This window comes from Salmo trutta, chromosome 30 (genome assembly GCF_901001165.1).
Source record: "Salmo trutta chromosome 30, fSalTru1.1, whole genome shotgun sequence".
NCBI classification, from domain to species: Eukaryota; Metazoa; Chordata; class Actinopteri; order Salmoniformes; family Salmonidae; genus Salmo; species Salmo trutta.
In genome coordinates, this window is record NC_042986.1 from 35,520,159 (window position 1) to 35,534,303 (window position 14,145).

Sequence of the window (14,145 nt, forward strand, 5' to 3'; positions counted from 1 at the left end):
CTGGCTGACTGGTAGAGTTGTCTGATGGCGATACACTGTGGCCATCCTTCTCCTCCATGCTAGCGTGCTGTGGTTCTGAGAATACATCTCTTTAAGCCACTGTCAGTCCCCAATCCCACCACCATTGTCCAGGCACAAAATCCCCTTCTCCTCCCCGCTGTCCCTCCCTGGGCTTCTCATCTCATAACAGACCATTTTTGTCCTGTGTTGCTTTGGTGGGACGGAAGCTTTCTATGAAAAGCATTCCCATTTAGACTTCCCCTCTGTGCCAGTGTCTCTGTCATCTGAAAACACTCTGTGAAGGGAATGCCTAAAGGACCTACCGAACAAGCAATATGCATTACTGCAGGGAACCTGCAAAGTCCTTATTTCCATGCAGGCATTTCAAATGAGGCTTCCTTTATCTTTAAGGAAGAGGAGAACCGCATCTGTATTTACTGAAAATGGTTCGTTCGCAAATGGTCAGAGGGTGCTGTACAGTTCAGCTAACTAACGGTCAGAGGGTGCTGTACAGTTCAGCTAACTAACGGTCAGAGGGTGCTGTACAGTTCAGCTAACTAACGGTCAGAGGGTGCTGTACAGTTCAGCTAACTAACGGTCAGAGGGTGCTGTACAGTTCAGCTAACTAATGGTCAGAGGGTGCTGTACAGTTCAGCTAACTAACGGTCAGAGGGTGCTGTACAGTTCAGCTAACTAACGGTCAGAGGGTGCTGTACAGTTCAGCTAACTAACGGTCAGAGGGTGCTGTACAGTTCAGCTAACTAACGGTCAGAGGGTGCTGTACAGTTCAGCTAACTAATGGTCAGAGGGTGCTGTACAGTTCAGCTAACTAACGGTCAGAGGGTGCTGTACAGTTCAGCTAACTAACGGTCAGAGGGTGCTGTACATTTCAGTAACTAACGGTCAGAGGGTGCTGTACAGTTCAGTAACTAACGGTCAGAGGGTGCTGTACAGTTCAGCTAACTAATGGTCAGAGGGTGCTGTACAGTTCAGTAACTAACGGTCAGAGGGTGCTGTACAGTTCAGCTAACTAACGGTCAGAGGGTGCTGTACATTTCAGTAACTAACGGTCAGAGGGTGCTGTACAGTTCAGCTAACTAACGGTCAGAGGGTGCTGTACATTTCAGTAACTAACGGTCAGAGGGTGCTGTACAGTTCAGTAACTAACGGTCAGAGGGTGCTGTACAGTTCAGCTAACTAATGGTCAGAGGGTGCTGTACAGTTCAGTAACTAACGGTCAGAGGGTGCTGTACAGTTCAGCTAACTAACGGTCAGAGGGTGCTGTACATTTCAGTAACTAACGGTCAGAGGGTGCTGTACAGTTCAGCTAACTAACGGTCAGAGGGTGCTGTACAGTTCAGCTAACTAACGGTCAGAGGGTGCTGTACAGTTCAGCTAACTAATGGTCAGAGGGTGCTGTACAGTTCAGCTAACTAACGGTCAGAGGGTGCTGTACAGTTCAGCTAACTAACGGTCAGAGGGTGCTGTACATTTCAGTAACTAACGGTCAGAGGGTGCTGTACAGTTCAGTAACTAACGGTCAGAGGGTGCTGTACAGTTCAGCTAACTAATGGTCAGAGGGTGCTGTACAGTTCAGTAACTAACGGTCAGAGGGTGCTGTACAGTTCAGCTAACTAACGGTCAGAGGGTGCTGTACATTTCAGTAACTAACGGTCAGAGGGTGCTGTACAGTTCAGCTAACTAACGGTCAGAGGGTGCTGTACAGTTCAGTAACTAACGGTCAGAGGGTGCTGTACAGTTCAGTAACTAACGGTCAGAGGGTGCTGTACAGTTCAGCTAACTAATGGTCAGAGGGTGCTGTACAGTTCAGTAACTAACGGTCAGAGGGTGCTGTACAGTTCAGCTAACTAACGGTCAGAGGGTGCTGTACATTTCAGTAACTAACGGTCAGAGGGTGCTGTACAGTTCAGCTAACTAACGGTCAGAGGGTGCTGTACAGTTCAGCTAACTAATGCAAATGAAACAGCTGCTCATCCATTGAAGATAAAAGACCTTGGCTAATTTAACAATTGTATTTCACAATCACGTTTTTTAATTTTCTGTCCTTTGATTTACCAAAATCAGTGATTGTCCTTTATGCAATTCAAAATCCATCTGTTTTTATTTTGTCCTTGTTTAGAAAATGAAAGGAAATGTGTCTCTGTGTGGTATTTGAGGGAAGGAAAGTGTGTGAATGAATAATACATATGTAACAGCTGGTTGGGTTGAAGTACAGGACTGTAAAAAGCTCAGAGGAATATGCACAAAGTGGTTAGGAGTATTTAGGATTTCTGTTGCATAAAGCCTGTCTTCTACCTTGGTTTAGGAGTTCTGTTGCATAAAGCCTGTCTTCTACCTTGGTTTAGGAGTTCTGTTGCATAAAGCCTGTCTTCTACTTTGGTTCTGGTCTATCCTCAATACGTTGAAAGGACCAATCACGCAAACCTTGGTTTAACTAAAGAGTTAAAATCAAATTGACATGCTTCACAATCACTCAAGTAAATTTTTACATCATACCCTCTGGCTGTATATCCACTAAGAATTATATCCCCTCGACTCTTCTCCAGTCATCTCTTTGTAAGACCCTTCTCCAGTCATCTCTTTGTAAGACCCTTCTCCAGTCATCTCTTTGTAAGACTCTTCTCCAGTCATCTCTTTGTAAGACTCTTCTCCAGTCATCTCTTTGTAAGACCCTTCTCCAGTCATCTCTTTGTAAGACCCTTCTCCAGTCATCTCTTTGTAAGACCCTTCTCCAGTCATCTCTTTGTAAGACCCTTCTCCAGTCATCTCTTTTTAAGACTCTTCTCCAGTCATCTCTTTGTAAGACCCTTCTCCAGTCATCTCTTTGTAAGACTCTTCTCCAGTCATCTCTTTGTAAGACTCTTCTCCAGTCATCTCTTTGTAAGACTCTTCTCCAGTCATCTCTTTGTAAGACTCTTCTCCAGTCATCTCTTTGTAAGACTCTTCTCCAGTCATCTCTTTGTAAGACCCTTCTCCAGTCATCTCTTTGTAAGACCCTTCTCCAGTCATCTCTTTGTAAGACCCTTCTCCAGTCATCTCTTTGTAAGACTCTTCTCCAGTCATCTCTTTGTAAGACCCTTCTCCAGTCATCTCTTTGTAAGACCCTTCTCCAGTCATCTCTTTGTAAGACTCTTCTCCAGTCATCTCTTTGTAAGACTCTTCTCCAGTCATCTCTTTGTAAGACTCTTCTCCAGTCATCTCTTTGTAAGACTCTTCTCCAGTCATCTCTTTTTAAGACTCTTCTCCAGTCATCTCTTTATGGACCAAAACGGTGTGTTTAGCTGTAAAAGGCAATACAATCTTCTTGAAAGGATGATGGTAGTGTGTTCCCTGCTTACTATTTATGACTGGTGGACTTGTTTGGAGGCAATGTTGTCATGTATCAGTGATCAGATTATACTTTATCTTCCCATTGACACCGATTTTCACGTGCATTATGCATTAATGTTTCATAGAATGAATTTATCTTACCGGTACTTACTCGTCAGCGATTTCAGCATTACTATCGGTAAATATGTTATTTCCCTCAATATGATATGTTGCTGGTTTGTCTCACTAGTTTTCTGTTGTGTTTTCATACAGGCAGCGCAGGGACAGGAGTTCTATTCAATGAGAATGGAGATGCACCAGGACGATATGACATCTTCCAGTACCAGATGTCGAACACTACCATTCCTGGATACAGAGTCATAGGTCAATGGACCAACAATCTGCGACTCAATGTAACGCAAGTCATATTTAAGGACAATTACATTGTCTGTCTGAACATTTTGCTACATTGTTGATGATTTGTGAGAAGAAAGATATATTTTTAACTACATTTACAGACCTCATACTGTCCTCTCTCTCTCTCTCTCTCTCTCTTTCTCTTTCTCTTTCTCTTTCTCTTTCTCTCTCTACTGTAGATGGAGGAAATGCAGTGGTCAGGTGGGGACCGTCAGATCCCTGACTCAGTGTGCAGTTTCCCCTGTAACCCTGGAGAGAGGAAGAAGATGGTGAAGGGTGTGCCCTGCTGCTGGCACTGTGAGCTGTGTGACGGCTACCAATACCAGCTGGATGAGATGAACTGTGAGACCTGCCCCTTCAACATGCGCCCTACGCCTAACCGGACGAGCTGCCGGTCCACGCCCATCATCAAGCTGGAGTGGCACTCCCCCTGGGCCATCATCCCTGTGTTCCTAGCCATCCTGGGTATCCTGGCCACCTCCTTTGTGGTCATCACCTTCATCCGCTTCAACGACACGCCCATCGTCCGCGCCTCTGGCCGGGAGCTCAGCTACGTCCTCCTCACGGGCATCTTTCTCATCTACCTCATCACTTTCCTCATGATCGCAGAGCCAGGCGCAGTGGTGTGTGCGTTCCGCCGGCTGCTGCTGGGCCTGGGCATGGCCATCACCTACTCCGCCATGCTCACCAAGACCAACCGCATCTACCGCATCTTTGAGCAGGGCAAGAAATCTGTGTCGCCACCTAAGTTCATTAGCCCCACCTCTCAGCTGGCCATCACGTTCATCCTCATGTCTGTACAGGTGAGTTTCAGGGCAGGCTCAGAGCGAGGCAACTCTAGTTGGTTCCCCTGGTGTATTGATTTGCATCAGGTTTGATGTGTTGGGCATCAACTTGCTCTCACTGTAGCTAGCACTAGCTCTATGTGCTCATCAAGCTTCAACATCAAGGTCTTTCATGTACTGGTGTTGATTAGTATGTAGTGGTAGTGTGTTTCGTATATGGTAATGTTACATACGTATATCCTCCAATGCTTTTTAAGCTACAACATCAAGCTCTCTTTAGGATAGATATTGATTTATTCGTGTACTGTAGTAGTAAATTCATTATAAAGAAGAACAAATAATAACATGTCATATCCAGAACTTGAAAAGTTCAGTAATTACCTTGTCAATCAAGATAAACTCTGTGAGATATATTAAATACATGTCTTTTTGTTTTAAGGCAATACGGTGAAAAGATTATAATTTTATGTCAACATAGTGATTGATTTGAATGCAAATTGATAAACCTCATCAATGTGAGTGCTTATCAACTCAGCTTGTTCATCATAGATGTCGGCCAGAGGTATTTAGAAAATGGCTCTAAATAAATGTAATTCCAAGAAGAGCAGGTTGCTGCATAGATGTTCTGCATGGATGTTCTGCATGGATGTTCTGCATGGATGTTCTGCATGGATGTTCTGCATAGATGTTCTGCATGGATGTTCTGCATAGATGTTCTGCATGGATGTTCTGCATGGATGTTCTGCATGGATGTTCTGCATGGATGTTCTGCATGGATGTTCTGCATGGATGTTCTGCATAGATGTTCTGCATAGATGTTCTGCATAGATGTTCTGCATGGATGTTCTGCATGGATGTTCTGCATGGATGTTCTGCATGGATATTCTACATTGATGTTCTGCATGGATGTTCTGTAGGTGGCCTGCAGGTCAAATGTAATTGATCTAATTGAAAACAGTACATAATCTATGGTCACTGCTTTACACACTATTGCTTCAGCATGTCTGATATTATTCATCGCATAGAGGAGCCTCCTAAAGAATTTATTGTTTGAGTTTAGTGCCACCATATAGTGAATTAGTCAGTGGGAAGCAAGGCCAGATTATGAAAGTTGTCTGCTTGCCTGCCTGGGATTGACAGCAGCAAGGCCTTGGCTTCTCTCTCTCTCTCTCTCTCAGCAGCAAGGCCTTGGCTTCTCTCTCTCAGCAGCAAGGCCTTGGCTTCTCTCTCTCAGCAGCAAGGCCTTGGCTTCTCTCTCTCTCTCAGCAGCAAGGCCTTGGCTTCTCTCTCTCTCTCAGCAGCAAGGCCTTGGCTTCTCTCTCTCTCTCTCAGCAGCAAGGCCTTGGCTTCTCTCTCTCAGCAGCAAGGCCTTGGCTTCTCTCTCTCAGCAGCAAGGCCTTGGCTTCTCTCTCTCTCTCAGCAGCAAGGCCTTGGCTTCTCTCTCTCTCTCAGCAGCAAGGCCTTGGTCTCTCTCTCTCTCAGCAGCAAGGCCTTGGTCTCTCTCTCTCTCAGCAGCAAGGCCTTGGTCTCTCTCTCTCTCTCAGCAGCAAGGCCTTGGCTTCTCTCTCTCTCTCTCAGCAGCAAGGCCTTGGCATCTCTCTCTCTCTCAGCAGCAAGGCCTTGGCTTCTCTCTCTCTTGCTCCCTCAGCAGCAAGGCCTTGGTCTCTCTCTCTCTCAGCAGCGTAACATAACAGATGAATGAGTAGCCACTTAACCACTCAGTCTGACAGGACACATCTGCTCTCTCTTGCTCTCTCCCCCTCTCCCCCTCTCTCCCTCTCGCTCTCTCCCTCTTTCTCATTCTCTCTCCCTCTCTCTCGTTCCCTTTCTCTCTCTCTCTCCCTCCCTCTCTCACTCTCTATTGCTCTCTCTCTCTATCTCCTCTGTCCCCCACTCACACCTCAAAATAACTTTTATAGAAGAAGAATATATGTTGTTGAGATTTGAATGTAAAAGTATATTGTTTTGTGTAATTGCAATTAAATTATGCATAAAATTATAGACATGCAGAACAGATAAACATATAAAAAAACGTATAATCATTTGAGAGGCATGATTCATAGTGTGGGTCTCTATGTGTGTGTGTGTTTATGAAGCTGCTAGGGGTGTTCGTCTGGTTCGCTGTGATACCACCCCATACCATCATAGACTACGAGGAGCAGAGGCCTCCCAACCCGGAGATGGCCCGGGGCGTCCTCAAGTGTGACATGTCCGACCTGTCGCTAATCTGCTGCCTGAGCTACAGCATTGTCCTTATGGTGACCTGCACTGTCTACGCAGTCAAGAGCAGAGGGGTGCCGGAGACCTTTAACGAGGCCAAGCCCATTGGCTTCACCATGTACACCACATGCATTGTCTGGCTAGCTTTCGTGCCCATCTTTTTTGGCACGGCACAGTCTACAGAGAAGGTGAAATTCTACCGTGACATGATACTGATGTAACTGTAACTTTTTGAAATGGGCTGTTTTGCATTATTTAATATGATAGAAATTGCTCTGTAAAAAAAAGATTTAGCAGGAAGTATTCCCACGCTCACTTGCTCACGCTGACTTTCTTACCCTGTTCTTTACACGGAAATTATGCAAATGAACCATTGTCTAAATGAGAGCATTAAATTGGGAAACAACCTGCCCGGCTCTTGATAACATTTTGAAGTTCCAAAGCAGACAGTATTTCTTTATAGCCAGCCTTTGATATGGGCATGAGGAGAGACACGGAGGGGGATGAAACGCCAGGAACGCTTTGTTCCTTTTTATCATACGACGACACACCATGACACACAGACAAAGGCTGCTCTTACCAACCGCATGCTTTGGGGGAATTTTATTGTGGTAGCAGGAAGATAAGGGAAGTGTGTGGGAGACCGGGGAACAATGTTTTAACCCTCTTAATAAATCTGTGTGATGGGAATATGGAATTACTGCATTAGCATGTATTACCACCTAGTGGCCAGGTGGCCTCCCACAAAAGACTATTGATTAAAAGAAAGGGGCGGGGGAGAAGTATTATTTTGTTCATATGTGTGAAAATCAGGAATTACTCAGAAACAAATATATGATTCCCCTGGGGAAGATGCATAAAACCTACCCTGGAATAGAACAGCTAGGATCACATTCCATGGTCTCAGGTTCCCTGAAATAGAACAGCTAGGATCACATTCCATGGTCTCGTTTGTCCTTAGTCTACTATGTGTCCAGGTTGAATGTGATACCATGTGAATATGGGATCTCTGTATCTGTTTCTCTGACCCTTCCCTGTGTTCCTCTTCCTATCTAGATGTTCATCCAGACCACCACGTTGACAGTCTCCATGAGCCTGAGTGCCTCTGTGTCTCTGGGGATGCTCTACATACCCAAGGTCTATGTCATTATCTTCCACCCAGAGCAGAACGTACAGAAAAGAAAGCGCAGCTTCAAAGCCGTGGTGCAGGCAGCCACCATGTCTACTCGGCTCTCCCAGAAGTCCAACGACAAGCAGAACGGAGAGACGCAGAACAAGATCGAGCCAGACAGAACACAGTAGGTCTCTCATTGGCTGATGAGCCAGACAGAACACAGTAGGTCTCTCATTGGCTGATGAGCCAGACAGAACACAGTAGCTCTCAAGAGGCTGTCGAGTCAGACAGAACACAGTAGGTCTCTCATTGGCACACACTGGTCTCCTGCACTGTGACTTCACTTCTGTAACTACACTAAACTCTGTACATTTGCTAAGCATCCACATACAATATATTTCTTATGTATTGGCCATCACAGCTAAAGTAACAAACAGAGCTAATTGAATTCATGACTTACCAGTACCACACTGTAGTACCATGAAATGTCAGAATCCTTTTGCCTCATAGCAGAACGAATCTAAAGGATGACCTCTTGAGCTGATCCTAATGTATCTATAGAATCAACATTTATAAGGTGACTTGAAGTCTTTTAAGTTGCCTGTTATAAATGCCCCATGGCCAGTCTTTTCATCCACACATTGCTCTGAAGCTTTATCTGTGCAATATCCAACTCCACTTTTCTCTCTTTCTTTCTCTTTCCCTTCTGTCCTTTCTCTCCCTCCTAAATCTCTGTAAAGCCTTATGGGTTTATTTCCACCGGTCCTCTATCTCGACCGAACACACTCCCTTACATTACCAAAGGAAAATTCAGGCAGTTTGAGGCAGTTCATCTCATTACAACCCTATTATCGGGTCTTTGGAGCAAAATATTGCTAAGTTAGCATGACAATTCCAAAATGATAATTATTGATATGGATATTCCCACAGTGAACATTTGGAAGCACATGCAAGAAACTTTATTAAAGACGAATCATGAAAGGAAAGAAAAATACCTGGAGGTAAATTTAAGAAGAACTGATTCAGCAATTAATCTATCCCTCCCTTCACCTTTGAATTTCTTAATTAATAAGAATATATCTTTCCCCCTACATTACAAAAAATGTTTGATGTTATTGAGGCTATACTATAGTATATACAGAGAGTAGGTTGATGTTTTAAAAAGAGTACGAATGAATAATGTTCCTTTCCGTAAATCGAGTTACTTTTGTTTCTCCTCCAGTGAAGCTTCATATTTATTTCAGCTTCCCTCCAGTTTTCAGTTGACATCACATCTTTGTATGGAGCTGCATACATTTCAGTCTGTTCAAGGTAAAACCTACTCAAAGACTTGATTTCTTGGATGCACAGAAACTGGGAGTACAAGGTTCACTAGTTTACTGCATTTTACAGTTCCATGGCATTACTGCAGCTAAACCTTAGTCATTTAGTATTTCACTAATTTTATCACAATTTAGTGGGGTATCTCATTTCATTAACTTTCTTAAGTAAACATATAGTACTTTATTGAAATTCCAGACTGCTGTTGGGACAATTGTCATGATTTCTCTATAAATTAACAATGTGTATTATAAACAGAGTATTTTAGCTCTTGGTTGACGTGCTTCTGGGAGTCACATCACTCCCGAGTGGCGCAGCGGTCTAAGGCACTGCATCTCAGTGCTAGAGGCATCACTACAGACACCCTGGTTTGAATCCAGGCTGTATCACAATCAGCCGTGATTGGGAGTCCCATAGGGCGGCGCACAATTGGCCAGGCGTCGTCCGGGTTTGGCTGGTGTAGGCCGTCATTGTAAATAAGATTTTGTTCTTAACTGACTTGCCTAGTTAAATAAAGGTTAAAATAAAATCACTACTTTGATGCATGACATAGATTCATGAAGGTGTTTCTAACAGTATTTGTTGTGATGTAGCAAGTCCATTGAGGAATAGCTTGTAGCTTAGCTAACTATATCTTCAGAGTAGCTTCCCCAACAATGGTTATTTTAATCAGATTTAAACATATTGCACAGACCAGTCTCCAATGCTCTCTGCTTTTTGTTTATCATATACAGTATAGTCAATAATCATTTCAAGTGTCCCATCAAGAATGGAATTTTAGAAAAAGGAAATTACATTTCTGTCCATATTTAGGTGGTGAATCTTTCAGCCAGTATAATCCTTATCATACACTATAATTGCTTTCATGGAGTTTTGGTATGATGAGTCAGTATAGCTTTTATTGAGATTATGAATCATATCACTTTCATCTTGGAGCAGGATATTGAAGTACTGGATAGCATATGAATCGCCTATTTTTAACTCGTCTTTTCAAGTACGAGTGAATATCAAAGCTATTGCCTTTTTTGCTCAACTGTTCTTGGTCATGTTCATTGGAACTGCAATAATTATTTCACTATTTCAACAACAGATCATATTAATCAGTCAAACACATTGCTATGCCCATGAAACAATGGGCCGTTTCCATGAAACAAGTTAGAGCACATATCGAATTTAGTCAAAGCAGGAAATTCCAAAATGGATTGCCCTTCATGCACATAATGGGCCAGCTTAATTAAATATCTGTTCCAACAAAACAGGATAGCTGTAGAGTACCAGTGACTCTTGAACATTAAGGTCTGACAGGTCTTGTAATCTATTTTCCACTAATTAGAAACAGCAATTCATTCAGTTTCTTCCTTCCTCTTGACAGTCTTAGTTCATTTGCATCCCTCTCTACAGACTTAAGAAAATCTACTTTGACTTAGACCAGAGACCCAACACTGAATATTATCTTCCAAGCCCATCATCTGAGAGGGTTATAGGAACACACCATGTCTTAGCCTCATTCAGTCACACAGCATATTCACTGCTGTGTTAACTCTGTTGTCCAGACTCATTGTGAAAAGTGTCATGTGGTTGGACTAACTAAGAATAACATGGTCATCACGACTGTGGAAATAGCAGAGCTATTTCATTGTTTCTCTAGTGAACTATTTGACTGTTACTTTGAAATACTGAAAGTGTTTTTAAATGTACGTTCTACGCATTTTTTTAATCATGCATGTGAGTTTGTTTATGATGAGGTTATTATTATGAATCATTCTGACTTAGTCGTTATCCTTTTATCATAACAGGTAACTGAAGTGTGGCCAATAATTTGTCCAGAGGACCTACATTTCACTAAGGAGCAGGAGATGTTATTGAAGGCCATGCAGTTTGGAGAGGAGGCCGGTCTTTAACAGTAACTAGGTACCTCACTGGTCCACTGGATGTCAATGGAATGAAACTGCAACAAGGAAGTTTTACACCCCTTCAACAAGAACTAAAATGAACTTAAACTGGTGTCAAAATGTTAAAGACTTCCAAAAGCCCACATTAATAATGGGGGGTTGAGTCAAACTGTACCCCTCCGTTATCAACCAGCATCACAACGATCATCACATTGAAACACATCTGGACACTAAGACAGAGAAAAAGGGATGGACCAAGGCCACCACAATGTGAGACTGATCATGTACTTTTCTAAATATTGTGCTGTTTTAATCTCTTTGCTCACTGCTCTATTACCTTGATATTCAAACTTGTTCCAGAGGACATGTTGTCTCCATTGGATCATTTGTATTCTTTGTTCATCAACATATCAGCATGAGTTGTTTTTGTGTGAATATTTGTGTCCATAAGAATCTACAGTGGAGCTCTGCAGAGATGCTCAGACACTGCAATAAATGGCACAGATGCCCCAGTTAGAAACTGACCTAAATGACAGTGAACTCTTTTGTAGTGAACAAAATGCAGTGATACTATTTGGCTTTGTTTGCTTAATTTCAAACTTAACTTAGGTTATATGTTGTTTGAGATGCCCCAACAATATTTTGCCTGTGTTATTTTGTCTCCTTACTGTATGTATGTGGAAGTAATGTACAAAGCTGTAGTGTAGACTGTACCTGGATCAATATAGTTATTTATCAACTCATTCAATAAACCGTGTTGATTTTTATTCATCTTTATATCCTTATTTTCCCTGATTTACTTTAATTTAGATGCTTTTCTTCTTCACGTTTGCACTTTTTATCACCTTATCCAAAGATTTACTGATGTTTTCTCACAAAAGACCCACATGTTGTTCACAGGATGATCTATTATAAGGTCGTATCTACAGAGTAACCAATTTGTATTCATACTGTACAATTTAAAGTACAGAATGGATTTTCATTTTCTCCCTCATCCAAACCATAACTACAATGTTATTTTTTAAAGGGAAATCCTAAAATTACTTTTTCATTTGTACACCTCTCATGGTTCCTTGGGCATTTTTGCATGTGCACAGAAGAAAATATGACATTTTTATATGATAAAGTATACACATTATAGACTTGATTCAGATAATGATGTAAATAGGGTGTGTATAAAGGTCATGGCAAAAACATGTCTGACTTATGTCTGAATTAAATGTACTGTATGTGTGATGCAGATGAGAGCATGCATATGATCTTCATGTCTTTAAGCACAAGACTCAGAGTCCTAGAAAATCCGCTTCACAGAAAGCTAATGAAGGAGAAGCAGCCATTCCTCATATCCGGTGGGTTCCCATGTATTATCAAATCATATCAGCACTGATATAGAGCACAGCACAGCTTCATTTTCAGTTAAAGTTGTCATCAATTATTTGTGGTGGAACATTGTGTCTTTGCATATATGGTGATCACAGATGACAAAAGTATTGCTTGAATAATGGCATCTAAATTGAATCTCAACATAATTGACAAGGAAGCAATGTGCATTGTTGATGACAGGACATCTATTAATCCAAAAAAGGGTTCTCTCCCATTACCAGAAGGAACAAAGTACTGTACATGTCATTGTGGCACATACACTTTAGACATGAGGCAGACTGAATATCTGGGTGAATATTCATAATACTTTACCTGACAGAATAGTTCACTATACCCATGTGGTGGTTAACAGAATCCATGGCATTGATACATTATCATGGCGGCTACTTCTAGGATTGGCAGAAGATCTACAGACGGATCTTAAATTAAAGCACAAAAACCGATAACAAAAAATAAACTAGGTTCATAATGTGTGGAGAAGCAGCTTCAGTTATATTTTGGTTTAAGCCTTTAATAGCTCATGCAATCAATGCATTAAAACAAACAAGGAAATGTTTTATACATTAAAAGGTTTTCTGCTCTCTACATACAGTGCCAAGTATGGCATAAGAGTAGAATAAAAGTAGAAACCATGTTGATTGTGACAAGTTTCATTATTTATGTAATGCTTTTTGTATGGTGCTATCACCTATTATTTATCAATATGTTTCAATTAGGTTATAAATATGCCACAATACCATTAGTGATTCCAAATAAGGCATTAGGAAGAACCACTTAGTTGTTTATACATGCAAAGACTGCAATGTCCTCCTCTACACGAAACTCAGGTGTTTTATTTTTCATTTGGATAAAGGACAATCTCTCATTGTAAATGTCACACTCTGTATGGATAGTTCCTATTTGTAAAGAAAGCTGTTTCCTTAGGACAGATACAAGATTTAGGCATAAAGGTATTATGTTCAATGTATGCCTATGACTTGCCTAGTTAAATAAAGGTTAAATAAAAAAAATCGAATAAAAAATGCCTATGATGATGCATGTTGGAATAAATGTTTTAATATTGCAATGAAATGATTCAGCTTGACTTTAATTTGTGCACATTGCAGACATTAGTACGGTATGCCTTTTAAGTGATGTACAGTTAATCAATGTTTTACCCTGAAAGGTAAGGAACATAACTGCATAAATAACTGTTGTGATCCATCAGATTCATAATTATGACATTCATCCGATGTCTACTAGTAAAAGAAACGCAGGTGTGACCAACATCTTCACCTGGAAACAGGTGACTAACATCTTTACCTGGAAACAGGTGACTAACATCTTTACCTGGAAACAGGTGACCAACATCTTCACCTGGAAACAGGTGACCAACATCTTTACCTGGAAACAGAGGTGTGACCAACATCTTTACCTGGAAACAGGTGACCAACATCTTTACCTGGAAACAGAGGTGTGACCAACATCTTTACCTGGAAACGGAGGTGACCAACAACTTTACCTGGAAACAGGTGACCAACATCTTTACCTGGAAACAGGTGACCAACATCTTTATCTGGAAACAGGTGACTAACATCTTTACCTGGAAACAGGTGACTAACATCTTTATCTGGAAACAGAGGTGTGACCAACAACTTTACCTGGAAACGCAGGTGTGACCAACAACTTTACCTGGAAACACAGG

General features: G+C 41.7%; 1 protein-coding gene across 6 annotated transcripts in view; it reads left to right on the top strand.

The window, feature by feature from the left end:
- grm6a (glutamate receptor, metabotropic 6a) overlaps positions 1–13,532 on the top strand; it is a 38,997-nt gene extending 25,465 nt beyond the window's left edge. For 3 of the 6 annotated variants that reach the window (XM_029723957.1, XM_029723959.1, XM_029723954.1), the window contains exons 8-11: positions 3,604–3,743; positions 3,927–4,550; positions 6,629–6,940; positions 7,809–8,319. In XM_029723957.1, the coding sequence (XP_029579817.1) occupies positions 3,604–3,743; positions 3,927–4,550; positions 6,629–6,940; positions 7,809–8,054 (1,322 nt within the window). In that variant the 3' untranslated portion in view covers positions 8,055–8,319. Of the gene's footprint in view, positions 1–3,603; positions 3,744–3,926; positions 4,551–6,628; positions 6,941–7,808; positions 8,320–9,088; positions 9,159–10,982 lie in introns of those variants that run through there. The other 3 variants (XM_029723956.1, XM_029723960.1, XM_029723958.1) reach the window with 3 other exon arrangements.
- The last annotated feature ends 613 nt before the right edge of the window (positions 13,533–14,145 follow it).